This window comes from Rhinatrema bivittatum, chromosome 8 (assembly GCF_901001135.1).
Source record: "Rhinatrema bivittatum chromosome 8, aRhiBiv1.1, whole genome shotgun sequence".
NCBI classification, from domain to species: domain Eukaryota; kingdom Metazoa; phylum Chordata; class Amphibia; order Gymnophiona; family Rhinatrematidae; genus Rhinatrema; species Rhinatrema bivittatum.
Genome location: NC_042622.1, coordinates 219,993,693 through 220,012,956, shown reverse-complemented (window position 1 = coordinate 220,012,956; position 19,264 = coordinate 219,993,693). Strand labels below are relative to the sequence as shown.

The 19,264-nt window shown below is 47.1% G+C and overlaps 1 protein-coding gene across 2 annotated transcripts in view; it reads left to right on the top strand.

The window, feature by feature from the left end:
• The window catches only part of ARID3A (AT-rich interaction domain 3A), an 86,949-nt gene that overhangs the window by 37,631 nt on the left and 30,054 nt on the right, over positions 1 to 19,264 (top strand). For both annotated transcript variants that reach the window (XM_029613446.1, XM_029613447.1), the window contains exon 4: positions 10,537 to 10,609. In XM_029613446.1, coding sequence (XP_029469306.1) covers positions 10,537 to 10,609 — 73 coding nt within the window. The remainder of the gene's footprint in view (positions 1 to 10,536; positions 10,610 to 19,264) is intronic.

The following is a 19,264-nucleotide window of genomic DNA, read 5'->3' as shown; positions in this document are numbered from 1 at the left end:
TCTTCTCTCTCTCACACGTGCACAATAACACATTCATTCTCTCTCACCCTCCCTCTCTCTTAACACACACAGGCTGCCTCACCCTCACAGATAGATACATTATGGGGTAGATTTTTAAAGAAGCGTGCGCACACATGGACGCACAGATTATATAACATGTGCGGGCGGTGTACGCAAGGGGGGGTAGACATGCAAATTTTGCACGGCGACACATCCCGGCTTTCCTCAGTTCCCTCCCTTCCCCCCCCCCCCCCCCCCCCCCCCCCCTCATTTTCCAACTTACTTCAGGTCAGGCCCTGTCAGGCCCTTTTGAAAATGCACGTGGCACGCACAAGGCCCAGCCACGTGCATATCCCCTGTTTTTACACGCGCAGCTTTTTGAAAATCTACCCGTGTGTGTGCGTGCTTGAGAGAGCCTATATGTGACACACATAGGATCTCGGACCCACACAGGCCCTGACTTATTCACACATACATACAAGCTCACACACATGGTCTCCCTTTATCATCGGGCCTCCTGCTATCTTCAAGCCTCGGTGCCACAGGCCTCATGCTATCTTTGGGTCATACGGCCCACCGATCTTCCTGTTTGGTGGGGGAGGGAGCGGAAGGTGTTCGTGGGCCTGCACACACTCATGCTCGTACCTGGAGGTCGGGCCTCTCCAGGTATGCGCATGCCCATGTGCATGCCCGTGCACAGCTTCTGCTCCCTCACCCCACCCCACCCCCCCCAGGCAGGACTATCTGTGGATCATACGGCTCGAAGATAGCAGGAGGCCCGTGCTTTCTCCTTCTTTGACTACAGGCTGGTTAGGCTCCATCGGCGGTCCGTGGCCTCTCCTGCTGCCGCCTGCCCGCCACCTCCTCAGGTGTGCCACTCCGTGCAAATGCTTGGTATGCACACCCGATCGCACCAGGCCTGTTCACCCCCCATCACATACAGCTGTTTTGGATTACCGCACCCCAGATGCATGACTCTGCACTTCTTTGCATTGAATCCCAGCTGCCAAATCTTCAACCACTCTTCAAGCTTTCTTAAATCACTTCTCATTCTCTCTACTCCTTCAGGTGTGTTCACTCTGTTGCAAATCTTAGTATCATCTACAATTAGACATATTTTACCTTCTATCCTTTCTTCAATGACTCTCACAAAGATATTGAACAGAACCAGCCCCAAAACAGATCCCTGTGGCACTCCACTTAACACCACTCTTTCTTCAGAGCACGTTCCATTTACCATTACAGGCTGTCTCCTGTCTGTCAACCAGTTTGTAATCCACGCCACCACCTTGGCACTCACTCCCAAGCTTTTATTCATAAGTCTCTTATGCGGGACCGTATCAAAAGCTTTTCTGAAATCCAAGTAGATCACATCGCGCGCTCTTCCTTGATCCAATTCTCTAATAACCCAATAAAAAAAAAATCAGATTTGTCTGACAGGACCTTCCTCGGGTGACTCCATGTTGCCTTGGGTCCAGCAACCCACCAAATTGTAGATAGTTCATTATCCTTTCCTTCAGCAGCGTCGCCACTCATCTTCCCACCATTGAAGTGAGGCTAACCAGCCTGTAGTTTCCGGCCTCCTCTCTGCTACCACGCTTGTGAAACGGGACCACCACCGCTCTTCTCCAGTCCTGTGGCACCACTCCCGTTTCCAGGGGTCTATTGAACAGGTCCTTCAGCGGCCCCACCAGCTCATCTCTGAGCTCCCTCAGTAACCTGGGATGAGCCTCATTCGGCCCCATGGCCTTGTCCACTTTCAGTTTGCCTAGCTCTTCCCATATATTCTGTTCCGTAAATGAAGGTTTTTTGTTTATCTACCCCTTCCTATTGTTGCACTGAATATTGATTCTCTGGCTTGTTGCGGTTCCCAGTTCAGATTTTGTCTGCATGTTTCTAGTTATGCTTTATGGTCTCTTTATTCTTTGTTAGGTGAGGGTCAGCACATGTGACTGAGGTGAGGTTTTCTGCTGGCGTGTAGTTTCTGTGCAGGGCTTTATAGCAGCCTGGTTTATTCTGTTTTCTCAGTAGGAGCATTGGGTTTTTTTTTTAAGGCCCGGTGTAATATTTTCAGTGTTGCCTTTTCTTAGGTAAGGTGGTTAACTGTTTGAATGCTGGAAGTTGGCGCTGCTCTGGTATGAGAAGTTGTACCTTTTATGTAATTTCGGTTCAGAGAACGTATTTATTTTTCCCTTGTGTCATTCTTAACAATAAAAGAAATACTGGGCCTTTTTTTTTTTTTTTTTTTAACTTCCGCCATGGATTTTAATGAGCAGTGTGTCACACGTGTGAGCCAGGTGTGTCACGATGGGGAAAAGGTTGAGAACCACTGTCCTAGACCACTTGTTGACAAGAGCACTCTGTCAACACTGGGTGGGAATTAGACACATCTTTCGTGGTTCTCCATCCACCTGCTCCTGAATAACCACCCTTTTATGCAAGCGTTGTGGTTGGAATTTGTCCATAACTACAAAAAAATATGCCAACCACCCCTCCACCTTCTTCTTTCATGAGCCCATCTTCGAGAAATTATCTGCCCAATTACACGCCCAATTTTCTATTCCCCCCATTTCAAAAGATTCAAAGCATGCATAAAAAAAAATCTCAAACCTCCTCCACCTCTTCAAGGGATAGGCCTTCTTAGATCCGACAATATTACTCTCCTACACTGAAGATGGCTCTTGTTCTTTTGATTTCTCGACCTATCATTTATTGGAAGAGTCAATAGATTTGCCTTTGGACCCTTTTACCACTCCACCAGAGGACATCATCTGTCTGGCTTTCCTTCAAAAAGTGGCAGGAGCAATTCCATTCAAATTGTAAGAAGAGGTGGGTGTAAAAGGAGGCTTAACTGATGTTCTAAAATTCAAGCACCTAAACGATCCATTTCTGTGATGGTCCATAAATCTGTTCAGGAACTACAGCCTAAGATGTGGTAGCCCCCTCTCTCCACACTCTCTCTCTGTGGCTAAAAGGCTGGACATGAAGTATAAGGTGCAATCCTGCCCATGGCATGAAAAAGTGTAGCTGCCCCATGAATCGGTAATAGTGAAATCTGCATCAAAGCGAAAAAAAATTCAAGTCTCCAACTAGTCCTCTTGGCAGGGATGCGAAGCTACTAGATTCCACAGGAAAAATCTTCCAGTCAGCAATCAATTCGAATGGTTCAGTATCTTTACAATCTTATTCACAAATTAAGGATGCTTCATTTACTCTACCTTTTGGACTTACAAACCCAACTTTCCTCTCATCTCAATGATGCTGAATAGTGTGCCAAGCATTTCATTAGATCTTCTTTTGAAATCTTGAAGCAGTTTCAAAATAATCAGCAATAGGAGTCGGAAGACTTGCTCAGGTTTATAAGAAAACATACACAATAAGTTGGATGCTTTACACTTTGGAGACTGAGTGTTGAGCAGCCCACCATCCCTCTAACTTTATCAACAGTAACCTCCAAATAACTATCCACACAAAAGAAATACCAGCAACAACCATACAGTGGGCAGTACTACTACCCTTATCAGAGGCAACATTCAAAGCAGCAGCAGTATCAACAGCAAAGCTCAGGGCCTAAAGAAGTGCTACTCATCAATCCTCCCAAAAGTGGGCACTGAAAGTTTGACTACAAGAATTCTCAGTCACACCTCCCACTTGGGGGAAGGCCATTACCACAGATCACTGGGTTGTCAAAATCATACACAGTGGTTCTTGCCTAGACTTTCAAAATCTACCTCATCTCATTCCAAGAAACCCTCATCTGGTCTTACTGGAACAACTTCAAATACTAAAACAGGATCTAGCTTCTCTGTTAGCAGCTACTGCAGTAGAACCAGTCCTGACAATGGAAAAAGGCAATGATTTTTAATCAAGAAATTTCCTTATCTCAAAAAGGTCAAGAGGTCTATGTCCTATTCTGGACTTGAGAACCTAAACAAATATCTTAAGAGAAATTCAAAATAAATTCTCTAGGCACCATCCTTCCACTTCTAGAAATCTATTGGCTGGCAGCACTGGATCTAAAGGATGTGTACACATATATTTCCATTCACATTGCTCATAGGAAGTATCTTGGTTTCACGGTAGTAGATTGACATTTTCGACATTGAGTTCCTTCCCAATTGTCTGACTGCAGCTCTAAGAGTTTTCACTAAGTGCCTGACAGTTGTAGGTGCCCACGTCAGAAAAAACAATGTCTTAGTTTTTCCCTACATAGACAACTAAATATCAAGCAGATCTTTTCAAGAAATTAGCCCATCCACGTCTTACACTCTCCACAGCCACCTCTTGCTAGGATTAGTGGTCAAATTCCAGAAGTCCAATCTGATTCCAACTCATCAGGTGGACTTCATAGGTGGAAACCTAGATAACATGAAGGGAAGAGCATTCTTTCCACTGCAAAGAATGAACACACTAACACTCATAGTTCACTCCTTATCCACCTGCACATCAGTATCAGCCAAGACATTTTTGGAGCTGTAAGGCTACATGGCAGCCATAGCACATGCCACTCCATTTATTTGTCTATATATGAGACCTAGAATACAATTCTCCAAACTTCTTCTCTCTCATTTACTGAAGTAGTGGATGAATCCTTCAAATCTTCTTAGTGGCCAGCCCTTTCATCCTTTGTAGGCTCACTAAATATTGACTATGGATGCCTCTATTCAAGGTTGAGAAGCACATCTGAACACTGTTTGCTCTCAGATACTTGGTGCATAAAAGAGCAAATAAATGACACACACCTTCTAGAACTGAGAGTCATATTCAAAGCTCTTCTAGTAATTGGACCATGGGTAGAAGGAATAGTGCTTCAAATCTAGACAGACAACCAGGTAGTGATGTACTACATCAACAAATGGGGAGGAACAAGATTCTCAAAGTTCTGCAAGGAAGCATGCAAGATATAGAATTGGGCGATCTCAAGGAACATATGTCAGCACCATTCATCTTCCAGGCAAAGACGACATTTTGGCAAACTCATTAAGATATCACCTTCAACCTCACAAATAGTCACACCATCCCAAAATACACTATCCCAAAATAATGTATTTTCTCTTTTTAATCTTGGGAATCCCACAAGTAGATCTATTTGCAGCTCCGTTCAATTGATACTCCCAGTTTACTGCTCGAAAAGACCAGCACCTGATTCCCTCAAGTCAGACACTTTTTTTTTTTTTTTTAAACTCTGGGAGATTGTTTTGGATAAATCGATCTTCTAGTTGAGAGAGAATAAAGGGGAGATGATACTACTAGCGCTCATTTGGCCACATCAAGTTTCTTTGCCTAGCTGTTGCTCAGCCAATACGTCTAAACATAGTCTGAAATCTCTTAACACAATACAGCAGGACACTTCTTCACTCCAGCCTTCAGGATCTAGCGTTCACAGCTTAAATATTGAAAGTAGGATAATGTAAGCTATGCTTCTACTCTAAGAAGTAAAAGAAATAATTCTTGCAGCAAGGAGACCTTCCACCAGATTTTCCTACAGCTTTAAATGGAAGAGATTTTCCATTTGGTGTATATCACAGAAGAAAGATCCATTCAATTGCTCGAGTTCCGCCCTTCTACGATATTTACTTAAGTCCATATTCAAAAGCATTTAGTCAGATAACTCAGAAGTTATCTGTCTAAGTGAAGGTTTGAGCACTTATCTTGCTTAATTTTAGCCAGTAAATAAGTTATCTGGCTAGAATTTAGCCGGATTAGTTCGGGGTGTTCCAGGGGTGTATCTGGGCGAAGTTAGCTAGATAAGCTATCCGGCTAACTCTGGTCAGCCCATAGCCCTGTCCTGAAGTTAGCAAGATGAACATATCCGGCTAACTTTAAGAGCTAACTAGCCGCACCCCACAGCAGTTCAATATAGACATCAAGAGTCTTTCCAAATTATCCCATCAGGGTGCATTCAAGTGCTAGTATGGCATATCATCAACACTTGAGAGATTGGAAGACTTTTTACCACTCTTTAGCAGTAAAATTCGTTAAAGGCCTTCACTATTTTTATCCTCTCATAAAAATCCCTCCTACCCAGTGAGACCTAAATGTCGTACTTTCTCAACTAATGAACCCCTACCAAACTCTTAGTATCAGTGGATCTCAAGTTTCTTTCTTGAAAATGTTGTTTTTGATAGCAGTGACCTCAGCACGCAGAATAAGCGAACGCCAGCCTCAGTAACGCAGATTTTTAAAAGTAGGCTGTTAATAAGAACTCGACTAACGCTTTTACCTAAGGTGGTTTCTCAGTTTCAATTGAAGTAATCCAAGGTTGTCCCGACCTTTTTTTTTTTTTTTTCTTAAACCTTGTTCAAACAAAGGTGAGCGAGCACGTCATACCTTAGACTGCAGAAGAGCTTAATCGTTCTGTTTGGAAAGGTCAAAAAAGCTTTCAGAAAACCACCTCATCTATTTGTTTCTTATGATCCAAACAAACAAGGGCTACCAGTTAAACAAACCCTCTCTGCTTGCATATCTGACGGTATTTCCTATATCGCTGGGCAAAGTCTGGAAAACCTTTTCGAACAGCCGAAAGGCTCCTCCAGTACTAGTGACTTCCACTTCCTTTGTACACCTTCACTCCGTTTCAGTTCAAGAAATCTGCAGAATGACTACATTGGTTCCTCTAGTCACATCTTTGTTGCCCATTACTGTCTCTAGAGAGAGACTCCTGTAAAGATAGCAGCGTTGGCCAGGGGATGGGGGGTACTCTGGGCTGCAGTTGCTCCATTGCTTATCAAGCAACAAAGATATCTTGCAGCCCTCAGCTTGGGGAAACCCGACTTGGGTGGCTGAATTCAGTCCTGCTTGCTTGTAACAGGTGTTCTCCGTGGACAGCAGGACAGTTCAGCTACACGCTCCTACCCTCCTTCCTGGAGTGTTTGAGGTTTTTAGCTTGTAAAACTGACTAAGGAGACTCGTGCAGTGGCGGTTGCATGGGATCGCTGGCGCATGCTCAAAAGACTTCTAGATCTTTCTGAGCTCAGAGAGTGCGTTCCAACATCCGGTGATATCACTCACATGTGTGGTCGAGTCCTGCTGTGCATGGAGAGCACCTGTTACAGGTAAGCGATTTTTGCTTTCTCGGCCAGGCAGGATTCATGAAACATGAATCCTTTGGCATCTGATTCTTTCCCCGTTTGGTTAAATAGTAAAATCATGCTTGTAAATAAAAAATTGGGACATTTGGAGGACATTTATCAAAACTTTCATGTGGATAAATACTGACCTAGGTGTGCAAATCTGGCTGTCTGAAACTTTCCTTCTCTGTGTGGCTGAAAGTTGCACGCATTATTTAGAGGAGGCATGTCAGGAGAGGAAAATGCACGGAGATTTTAACTTTCTGCTCCACGAAAAATCCACGTACACACAGAGCAGGAGCTGGCGTCTGTGCGTCCTTCACATCTGCGTGGAGTTTCCAGTACTTTACTTTGGGGAAAATTGGTGCAAACCATGGGGTAAAATGCACCCTGGATTCTGTCCCAGTGTGCACAGCTTGAATATTTTCCCTCTGGGAAATTACTTTTTAAAGCACTTTTTTTGGAAATGTATTTCTCCTTTTTGTTTTTACGGCAGTGGTTGCTGTGCCCAGAGCATGGCACACGCTGGAGCCCTGGAGGAGCTTCACAGTGGCTCCTGGATGAGAGCCAGCTGGGGAAAGCATGAGAGCAGAGGCCAGACATATGCAGTGTAAAGAGAGAGAGAGAGGTTATTTTGTGTTCAGCTGGCTAGAGCTGAGCTCCCCCTTCCCCCATCCCTGTCTATCCCGTCTGGAATGTGTTCTGCGGTTAGGCCCTGGGGTGTGGCAGATACAGGAGCCAGGGAAGACCACATCTATCATCCTGTCGGCATTTTTCCAGACCTCCGCTGGGATGCGCGTTGACTGCAGTGGCTGTTTTATATGTGCTGTGTATATGTGTGAACATGAAGACAGTGGTTAGCATGGTGACTCGCGCAACATGCCCTGAGAGCATGGGGTGTAGACTGCACGTGACCTGGGAGCTGCTCTCGCTTGCTTGGACCAGGTGAGGTTGCCAGTGCCTCGGGGGGGGGGGGGGGGGGGGGGGTGGGGGGGGGGGGGGTGGGGTTAGCAGATGAATGGGGTGCGTGCCCTCCCCCAGTGCAGCGAAGCTGGGCTTGCAGCATGCACACAGCATTTTTCATTGGTTGATTCTCATGAGCTAATCTGGAAGTGCTCCGTGCGCCTATCATGGTCCTAGTTGCTTTGCTTTGTTCTTACACCATGACCTCAGCCTTGAGACATCTCCCATGTTTCTGAGCAGCGGCAGCTCCAGATATTTTCGTATGGGAGCGAAGGGTGGACAAGGGGGGGGGGGGGGGGGCAAGTGCCTTTCCCTCTAGTCAATTAAATAGGTTCAGCCAGAAGCAGCTGGTGGGGAGAGGGCTTCTGCCTCCCCTATCCTCCCTCTGGAGCTGCCTCTGCTTGGGAGGCTCGGGGGATTGGTGCAGTCTTAGAATGATTTTTTTTTTACATTTTTGCAACCAAGTTCGGGAGAAGATCAGTTGCAGAGTTACATTGAAGGGGGTGGAGCAGGGCAGCTTTAAGAACAGGTTACCTTTTCTAGAGCATTGCTGGAGGCTGCAGAGAAGCGGTTGCAGCTCTTTAAGATTTTGGATAGGAAATCCTCCTGCCTGCCCTCTTCCCTCTCCAGCACAGTCACGTGGCTGGCTTTGTAGCTTATCTGTTTGAACGTCTAAGAGAAAGCAGTGGGGCAGCTCCTGTTCTGCCTGGGCCTGAGGGCATTGGAGGCTCCTGCTTGACTGCAGGCCCTTTTTGAGGTTTCAGCTGGACTCCATTCTTCCTGGGCCGTGATTGATGCTCTTCTCCTACCGAGAGGAGAGAGTGCTGCAGTGGGGCTGGTTATCCGCTGTATGATACCTACGGGCCGATACAGTAAAATCGCGGGATACAGTATTTTAATCGCGTCCCTAGCGCCTCTTTTTACACAGGAGCGGCAGCTGTCAGCGGGTTTGAAAGGGGACGCTCAATTTTGCTGACATCTGTTCTCGAGCCCGCTGACAGCCACGGGTTCGGAAACCAGACGCCGGCAAAATTGAGCGTCCGGTTTTCGAGCCGCGGACCTATTTCAAACCTTTTTTTTTTTTTTACTTTTTTTTTTAACTTTTGGGACCTCCGACTTAATATCACCATGATATTAAGTCGGAAGGTGCACAGAAAAGCAGTTTTTACTGCTTTTCTGTGCACTTTCCCGGTGCCGGCAGAAATTAGTGCCTACCTTTGGGTCGGTGCTAATTTCTTAAAGTAAAATGTGCAGCTTGGCTGCACATTTTACTTACTGAATCGCACAAGAATAACTAATAGGGCCATCAATATGCATTTGCATGTTGCGGGCGCTATTAGGTTTGGGGGGGGGGTTGGACGCGCATTTTGGACGCGCTATTACCCCTTACTGAATAAGGGGTAAAGCTAGCGCGTCCAAAACGTGCATCCAATCGTGGGTTAACAGTGCGCTCCACCGTACTGATCGGCCTGCTTGTGAGGTGGTAAGAGTACAGTCTTGCTCCTGCCTCTCTGGTTCGGGCTGGCTTTTGTCTCCTTTCCCTCACCCCGAGCTCTCCAGCTAGGGAGAATGCTGTGGGGTTTTTTGGTTTTTTTTTCTTTTCTTTTTTTGTGCCATGTAACATTACTGTGCTGAATTTAAACAGGCTAATCTCTCTCTGCCCGCGTGCTCGCCCCTAGCAGCTGTTGCTCTATCACAGCTTACATGGCTCTCTTAGGCTATCATTAGGTTTGCTGTGTTTAAAATTGGCTCTGGTGCCTTTTATTTTAATTTAGGAGGTCCAGTGTGTGTGGTGTTCTTCTTTCTGTGCAGTGCAGTTTCCCAGACTTGCTGAGTAGGAATATTTTTGAGGGCAGTAGAAGAATGGTATTTAATGGCCGGTGCCCGGCCCCAGCTAACGCTTCTGATGCACGTCAAGAAGGGAAGATTGGGGTACTCGCTCCCCATCACCCCGGCTCCAGTCTGGTGCTACTTGGTGAGCGTATTCGGACCCCCCCAAAGTCTGTGCTGGTTTCGTTTGGGGAAGGCAGTTTTCAAAAGCCGTCGGCCTCTGTAAATGGCTGTTTACCCAGGTGAAAGTTGTGTTTGAAAATCTCCCATCACGGTGCATGTCCTTTTATGGCCCCCCCCCCCCCCAATCTTTGCAGAGGGGTTTCTCTGGGGGTGGGGGTTAGGCCGGGGAGGCAGCAGCGCACACCTGGCGTTGCATTCTCAAAGCAGCTTCAGATCTCCTCTGGCGCTTTTTCCCTGGGCAGATGTTCACAGGGGAAGTGCATGCTTGCTTTCCCTTTGAAAACTGGGACAGAGTACTGCAGCTACCTGCATGGTTTTCAAAATTGCCCCTAAGAGGATAAGGCAGCATCTTACTATCTACATAAAAGGCGACCTTGGTATAGCTGTAGTTTGTCGGCGCTGGAGGGGTGCGGGGGAATGGGAGGGAGGGAGTTCTCTGCATTGCCTGCCCCTGATGGTGGTTGTGTTCTTACTTTTTTTGCCTGTGCAGTTATATGAGCTGGATGGCGACCATAGGAGAAAGGAGTTCTTGGATGACCTTTTCAGTTTCATGCAAAAGAGAGGTAAGTTTGGGGTTTGTTTTGGGGGTTTTTTTGCTTTTTTTTTTATAATTATTATTTTCTGTTGCTTTTCTGGCAGTGGTAGTGCCTCTTCACTAAGTATCTCTCTTAAGAGCATAAGAAGTGCTGTGCTGGGTCCGACCTTAGGTCCATCGAGCCCAGCACTCCGTCTCAGATGGTGGCCAGCCCAGGTCACCTGCAAGTTCTGGCAAATCCCGATTTATGAAAATCTGTTTCGTGTTGCTCTCCGCAAGAATTTAGAGGTGGAGAAACCAAAGTCCATCTTGCTAGTAATTTATTTATGGACCTGTCCTGCAGAGATGCGTCCATTCATGTTGGATTATGAGGGGTGTACACAAACTCCTGAGCTATGTAGGCTGGAGTGAAAACAGAACCCTTTCTCTGTTCCATAGTAAATAGGCAGTAAAACCTTCCTAACTGCTTCCTCTGCAGGCGCACCCAGGGTGGCCAAGGCAGCTTTCACAAGCACAGCCTTAACTATGGCAAAAGGACTCTTACTGTTTCCCAACTCCCCCGCCCATGGGTTCATTTTCCAGTGCAGGAGTGGACAGGATGCTGGGGGCCTCAGAAGGCCATGATCTATGTATCTTAGTCATACAGACCTCTGGGTCTGAAGGCTAGCAGGCTGCTAATTCCCAGCGCAGGTCACTAGAACATACAGAATTGAAAGGGCTGATTAAATACTGAGATCCCTGCATATATCGGCGATGAATGAATGGTAAGCCCTGATGATGATGAGCAGGAGCAGCGGCTTGAAACAGGAAGCATCTACATCTGTGAAATCTTCAGAGCAGCCAACTGGTGTCCCGTCAAGACCGTTTCCTCAGCAGAGCAATCCCATGGTCCTGTCAGCAGCCACTTCGTACTTGGATGGTCTTGAACTGCAGGCTGGAAGGAAAAGCAAATCGCTTCTCATCCATCGTGTGCTTGCACAGACAGCTTGAGCCTCTCCTGTTTTCTTGTGTAGTCATGAACTACAACACCCGATGAGATTTGGCAAAGCAGGCCAGAAGAGAAGTGCACCCCTGGGATTTCTGACACAGAAGAAACTCTAATGGAGACTTTGTGATTGGGGGGGGGGGGGGGAGTGTGCACACACATGCTGGACTAAAGGAGGCTGCAATACCATATATCCAACTTGTTTTCCTGAGATGGATTTTACGTTGTTAAAAAATATGAGGTTCTCTCTCTTGCTCGGAGTTGGCTGCATCTTTACAATGAGTAGAGATCAACCACAGAGCAAGGAGCCTTGCAACCTCATTTGCATGGCATCATCTGCCCAAAATGACTGACTCTCTTGCTTATTATGCCTGGTATTCTAACACTTTTTGAATCAAGGCTCTCTTCAAGGTCTTTCTCTTCCCCGGGCAGTTTGTGCCACTGCTACTCTTTTTTGAATTCCCCTCCTGTACTAATTATATCCCCCTCTGCTCCTTCATCAGATCTCCTTGAATCCCACAGCCTTCTCCAGCTCTGTGCACACCTGTCCAGCTCATTTCTCCAAAGTGGGATGGGCGTTTGATGCTTAGCATCATAGAGGAAGGTCTGTACCACATTCAGTACTTCCCTGTTTACCCCCCTCACAGTGTCTTGTGCAGGGCTTCTCAAACCTGACGTAGGAACCCCATAGCCAGTCAGGCTTTCAGGATATCCCCAATGAATATGACAGAGACAAATTTGCATATCATGGAGACTGTATATATGCAAATTTTTATCTCTTGCATATTCATTGTAGATATCCTGAAAATCCGTCTGGCTGTGGGGTCTGCAGGACAGGTTTGGGAAGCCATGGTCTTGTGGCTTAAAGCAGGATGGTGCTTTTGTGGCCTGCCTTAGCTCTGGAATACAATAGAGCAGCGTTTCCCAACCGGTGTGCCATGGCTGCAGTCTCATGTCCTGTTTCCCTCCTGGCCTGCAGGATGTCCTCCCACCAGCAGGGGGTGTTGGAGAGCAGCACTTATGGGCAGCTGCACCTGCCTTCCCCTCTCCTGGCTCTCCTCTGCAACAAAAGCCGCTGGGGGTCCTGTATTCTCAGGAAACCTGCTGGCTGCATGCAGTTAAGATTGCAGAGGGAAGCTGGAAAGGAGGAAGAGGCAGCACTCAGTAACCTGCTCACATCCTTCTTCTGTACAAGGGTTGGGGTGAGGGAAGGGAAGCTGAATGTGCCACCAGGTATGGGAGAGAGTGAAGGGAAGGTGATGAAGATGCCAGGGACTGAGGTCGAGGGAAGGTGATACCAGGGGGTGGAGAGAAACGGAAAAGACGGTGATGATGGGGTGAGGGAGATGGAAGATTATGATGATGATTATATTGGTGGGGGAGAGGCGTGAAGAGAGAGGGAAGGGGATGATGCCAGAGGGTGGGCAGGGAGCGGGAAAGAGAAGCTGATGATGATGCCGGGGCAAGGAGAAGAGATGGAGGGCGAGAGAAGGTGATGATGATGCCAGGAGGTGAGGGAGAAGGGTAGAAAGAAAGAAGGTAGTGACGATGATGTTACCAGGAGTGAGAAGGTAATGATGATGCAAGGGGGAGGAAGAGGTGGTTGGAATGGGAAGATGAAGATGATGGAGGGGTGGATGGAGAGGGAACGTGATAATGATGCCTGGGGGTGAGGGAAAAGGAAGGTGATGATGCCAGGGGGTGGGGAAGAGAGATATAGGGAGAGGGAAGTGAGGATGCCAGGAGGTAGGGGAGAGGGCAGGTGGTGATGATGCTAGAGGGGGGGAATGGGAAAGCCATGACGATGATGGCAGGAGAGGTGCAGAGGATGGGGAGGGAGAAAGAAAGTGATGATGAGAGGGTTAGAGGGAATTAGAGGGAAAGGGAAGGTGGTGATAGTGCTTGGGGGTGGGGAGAACAGATGGGGGGAGAAAGAAGGTGATGATGATGATGCCAGGGTGTGGGGGAGAGACGGAAGGTGATGATGGGAGGTGGGGCTAGAAGGAGAGGGAAGGTGATTAGGGGACAGAAGGGGTGGGGGGAAGAGATGGAGGGCTAGAGAAAGTGGTGATGATGGTACCAGGGGCTGAAGTAAGCGAGAAAGGAAGAGAAATGTGTTCCCTGTACGTACCCGGATCAGTCCAGACAGTGGGTTGAGCCTCCTGTCCAGCAGATGGAGCCAGAGAAAAAACTGAAAGGTCATTCTCATAGCCTCGGAGACCATGGTTTTCGGACCTCGTGAATCTCGCGTCGGACGGCCCTCTTCGTCTCGCTCACCTCCACAACCTCCTGCGACAAGGTCCAGTATTTTTAGATCAGGCAGATCGCTTTTGTCTTGCGGCCTGGCTTTTGAGTGGCGGGGGCTGAGGAAGAGGGGGCTACAAGGAGGAAGTGATTTCCACGCTGTTGCGGGCCCGTAAAACCTCAACATCTTTCTTATGTTTGGGTTTGGAGGGTTTTTGATGATATGTGCGTGGAGGCTGGGGTATCGATGCGCAGGGCCCCGGTCTCTCTGCTTCTTTCCTTCCTTCAGAACGGGCTCTCTAAAGGGTTGTCTTTCAAATCCTTGCGGGTTCAGGTTTCAACTCTCAGCTCCCTCTTGGGCAGGCTTGACAGTTACTCAGTGGCCACCAGTCCGGATGTCGTTCGATTTTTTTTTTTTTTTTTAAGAGGGCTAAGCATTTGAATCCGCTGGTCAGGGCTACTCGCTCGTCTTGGAATCTTAACCTGGTCTTACGGGTTCTCTGTACGGCACCTTTTGAACCCCTCCGTCGGACCACGCTCAAGGACCTCACGCTTAGGACGGTGTTCCTCGTGGCTATTTGCTCAGCCAGGAGGGTTTCCGAGCTGCAGGCTTTATCCTGCCAGGAGCCCTTCCTGCAATTCCCTGATTCGGGGGTTTCTCTAAAGACGCTCCCTTCTTTTCTGCCAAAGGTAGTTTCCTCCTTTCATGTCATTCAAGCGATGGAGCTCCCTCCCTCTTCCTCCTTTCATGTCATTCAAGCGGTGGAGCTCCCTCCCTTTTCCTCCTCTCATGTCATTCAAGCGGTGGAGCTCTCTCCCTTTTCCTCCTCTCATGTCATTCAAGCGGTGGAGCTCCCTCCCTTTTCCTCCTCTCATGTCATTCAAGCGGTGGAGCTCCCTCCCTTTTCTTCCTCCTCATGTCATTCAAGCGGTGGAGCTCCCTGCCTTTTCCTCCTTTCATGTCATTCAAGCGGTGGAGCTCCCTGCCTTTTCCTCCTCTCATGTCATTCAAGCGGTGGAGCTCCCTCCCTTTTCCTCCTCTCATGTCATTCAAGCGGTGGAGCTCCCTGCCTTTTCACCGGAGGATATTGCTGGCGCGTCGGGTGCTGATCTCCGACGCTTGGATGTTAAGTGTGTTCTCCTTCAGTACTTGCAGGTTACTAATGATTTCAGAGTCTCCGATCATCTCTTTGTTTTATGGAGCTGTCCTCATAAAGGTCAGAAGGCCTCTAAAGCCACCATTGCTCGCTGGCTAAAGGAGGTGATCGCATCGGCGTATCTTTGTCGGGGCCGGCCAGTCCCGGAGGGACTAAAAGCCCATTCTCTGCGTTTGCAGGCTATTTCTTGGGCAGAGAGCCAGTTGGTTTCTCCTCAGGAAATTTGCAGAGCGGCTACCTGGAAATGTATGCATGCTTTTGCTCGGCGTTATTGTCTTGACATTCAGGCGCCAGTTTTTGGTTCTTTTGGCAGACATGTGCTCCGAGCGGGACTGTCTCGGTTCCACCCTACTTAGGGAAGCTTTGGTCATCCCACTGTCCTGGACTGATCCGGGTACTGTACAGGGAAAGGAAAATTGGTTCTTACCTGCTAATTTTCGTTCCTGTAGTACCACAGATCAGTCCAGACTTCCTCCCATATTTCTTTTCAGTCCACTCGTAGTTTTTTCCTTTTCAGCTCTGGAGCATGCCTTCTTCCTTGCAGAACTTTGATGTAACATGATGATTTGGCACCGGATGTATCTAACACATAGACAAGAGCTGGTTTTTTTCTTGCACTGTTCAATGTTCTCATTATATTAGCCTTGTTGGTTTTGTTACTTCTTGATCTTATTCTGGTTCGATTTGCATTTTTTTTTCTGCATTGATAACGCCTATACTGAGGGGCACAGGGTGAGCACACTCCTTATATGGTATGCCCTTTCAGTTTTTTTTCTCTGGCTCCATCTGCTGGACAGGAGGCTCAACCCACTGTTTGGTACTACAGGAACGAAAATTAGCAGGTAAGAACCAATTTTCCTATTGTTCCAAGGGGTGGGGGGAGAGGGAAGGTGATGATAGTGGGATGGGGGAGAGATTAGAAAAGAGAAAGTGGAGGGGGGGGGGGGCTCTAGCCGTGGAACAAAATGGCCACCTGAACCGGAGCTCCTGCTGTACCTTGGACCATTAATTGCAAGGTAACCTGTAATTCAGGACACCAGCGCGGCTCTAAAGTTGGCGGAACTGCACAGCATGGCACAAAAGAAAAAGGTCCCGATTTTCGGCAGTTCTCCTATACAAAAACAACGCTGTCTGACGAAGGGTTGTGAACGTCGGGGACGCCCTGACCTCTGGTGCGCATGAAGGCCATGGATGGCGGCGATTTGGGCGGGGGGGGGCCCCAATGTCACCATGCCGACTAGGTCAGAATTTTGCCAGTGTTTGGTGAAATAAGGAAGGAGATGAAAGAAAATAAGAAAGATCTGCTGAATCACATGGGCATGCTGAAGGGAAAGAATGGCTGAAATAGGTAGGCGTGTGGATGACTGGGGACATCCGCCTGGAAGCCCAGGCAGAGAAAATTGTAAACCTCCAACCTCAGTTTCTCAAAATAAAACTGTGAATGAAGAAATATTAACTAATTGGAGGATCTTGAGAACAGGAGCAGGCGTAATAATTTGAGTTTTAGGGGGATCCCTGAAACTGAAGAATATGCAGATTGTAAGGGGACTATTATCAATGTCTGTGGTTTTCTCCTAATGCAAGGCCACGCACCTGGAGCAGACGTGGCACTTCCGACGGTGGAGCTGGAGCACGCTCACAGAACCCTGGGACCCAAGATGCCTAGAAAACCGCGGGATATCGTAGTTTGCTTCTCCAAGTATTCAGTGAAAGAGCAGGTTTATATAGGCAGCAAGAAAAACAACAGTCCTGGGACTGGGAATCACATACTATCATGATTTTTGCAGATATCTCCCCTATCACATAAGAAGAAGAATGGAGTTTAAAGATATTACTCAAGCTTTGAGGAAAGGAAATATTCGCTATAGATAGGCTTTTTCCGTTTGGTATCGGCCATGACCATTCAAGGCAGCACTTCTAAAGCACATACTATTGAGGAAGCTGTGACGCATTTTGAAGGACGCAGGCCATGGTGGTGAGAATCATGGGAGAAAAAAAAGAATCCTTCCTATTCCACATCAGTGGATACACCAAGATGGCAACGCGTTACCAAGGGCGGAAAAAGGCTTCGTAGGAATTCAGGGGACAACAGACCAGGACATAAGGGACCAGGATGATTTTACAAAGTCTATTCTGAGGAACAAATGGGTTCCAACTGGAAGCCATACGGTTAAACAGCAGTTCCGTTATGAAGATCACATTTAAAGTATTTAAGGTTTTATACATGTTTTCTTACAGTTGAAGTTTTGTTACTGACGGTCTGGGTGCGGGGGGGGCAGGTTCCGTGGTGAAACACGCCGCCATCTGCTCAAGCAGCTATAAGAAAATGCCATGCTGGGTCAGACCAAGGGTCCATCAAGCCCAGCATCCTGTTTCCAACAGTGGCCAATCCAGGCCATAAGAACCTGGCAGGTACCCAAAAATTAAGTCTATTCCATGTAACCATTGCTATGGCAGTGGCTATTCTCTAGTGAACTTAATAGCAGGTAATGGACTTCTCCTCCAAGAACGTATCCAATCCTTTTTTAAACACAGCTATACTACTGCAACTAACCACATCCTCTGGCAACAAATTCCAGAGTTTAATGGTGAGTTGAGGTAAAAAAGAACTTTCTCCGATTAGTTTTAAATGTGCCCCATGCTAACTTCATGGAGTGCCCCCTAGTCTTTCTATTATCGAAAGCGTAAATAACCGATTCACATCTACCCGTTCTAGACCTCTCATGATTTTAAACATCTCTATCATATTCCCCCTCAACCGTCTCTTCTCCAAGCTGAAAAGTCCTAACCTCTTTAGTCTTTCCCTGATAGGGGAGCTGTTCCATTCCCCTTATCATTTTGGTCGCTCTTCTCTGTACCTTCTCCATCGCTATGATTGGGAATCAGGGCTGCGGGGCTTTACAGGCACTGGGGTGTGGGGTGGGAGGGCCAGGGAGGGGGGCCTGAAGGGTATAGATAGAATATGCCCATATTAAGGTTTCACAGGGCAACAGGGCATTAACAGTCGGAAATATTTCTTTCGTTGGTTAAAATCAAAATACGGAAGTGCGCTCAGCCTGGGTGTGGTTTTGGAAGTTGCGCTATGGCGAGTGCGCTTGAAATATGCCGGTGTATTTGAAGAATAATGTTGCTCAAAATATTATCCCTTAATGTTAAGGGACTTTAATAGTCGCAGAAAGCGGCAGATCTGCTGAGAGCCGAGGCCCAAACCTCAAGGGCAGATATCTTGTTCTTACAAGAAACCCACTTGAAACGCAGGTATGAAAGGTTACTCCATTGGCTCCTTTTTTTCACGACAATTTCATGCTGCGGCCTCCAAACAAGTGCGATACAAGGGAGTTAGCATCTTAAATACACAAAGACCCTCCAATGCCAAGTTATGAAAACCCTGGGAGATCCTAGTGGCAGGTATTTATTGTTACAAGTTGAATTGAACCAAGTTAAATATGCTCTGTTAAATGTCTATGCAGCCTTTTTTTGCTAGTCTACACCATGTATTGGATGCGGTTGATGTGGGACAGCTGATTATAGCAGGGGATTTTAATATTACTAATCAGCCTTGCATAGATAACTCCACTGGAGGTGGGATGGGTCTAAAGCAGGGTGCCTCAGTCTCAAAAAAAATTATCAAGGACAGGGGCTTACAGGACATCTGGCTACATAGACACCCTGCTATCAGGGATTACACTTTTTTTATCCCATCCACATCACTCTTATTCTAGAATTGATTTCTTTTTGATAGATGGGGCTCTTAGCTTAAGGGTGAGCGAGGTAGATACAGGCAACATTACGTGGTCAGACCACACTCCGATTTGGTTGAGATTTACTTTACAGGACAGACCCGCAGGAATTCGGTACTGAGGAGGTTAATGATACCTTGCTAGGAGATGATTCATTCTTCCCAGTCCATCCGCACGGCCATTGCTGAATACCAGGGGTTTAATGGGGAATCTACCACGTCCAAAAATTTGTTTTGGGAATGTTTGAAGACTGTTCTCAGGGGAAATTTTATATCTCAGGCCTCTCACCAGAAAAAAGGTGAAATTGGAGAAAATTAAACAATTGAATGCTGAAATTGCCCTGGCTGGAAAAACAGCACAAAATATCCCCTCTCCTAGATTTTTATGCTCAATTACAAGCTGCAAGGAACTCCTTATGAGAGGTACAGGCGACAGAGTTAGGCGTTTATGCTCCTGCGGGTAAAACAGGAACATTCCAGTGGGTAATAAGGCGGGACGACTATAGCACGTAAATTAAAAAAGCAAGTTGAACAGCATCTCATCACACGTATTAAGGC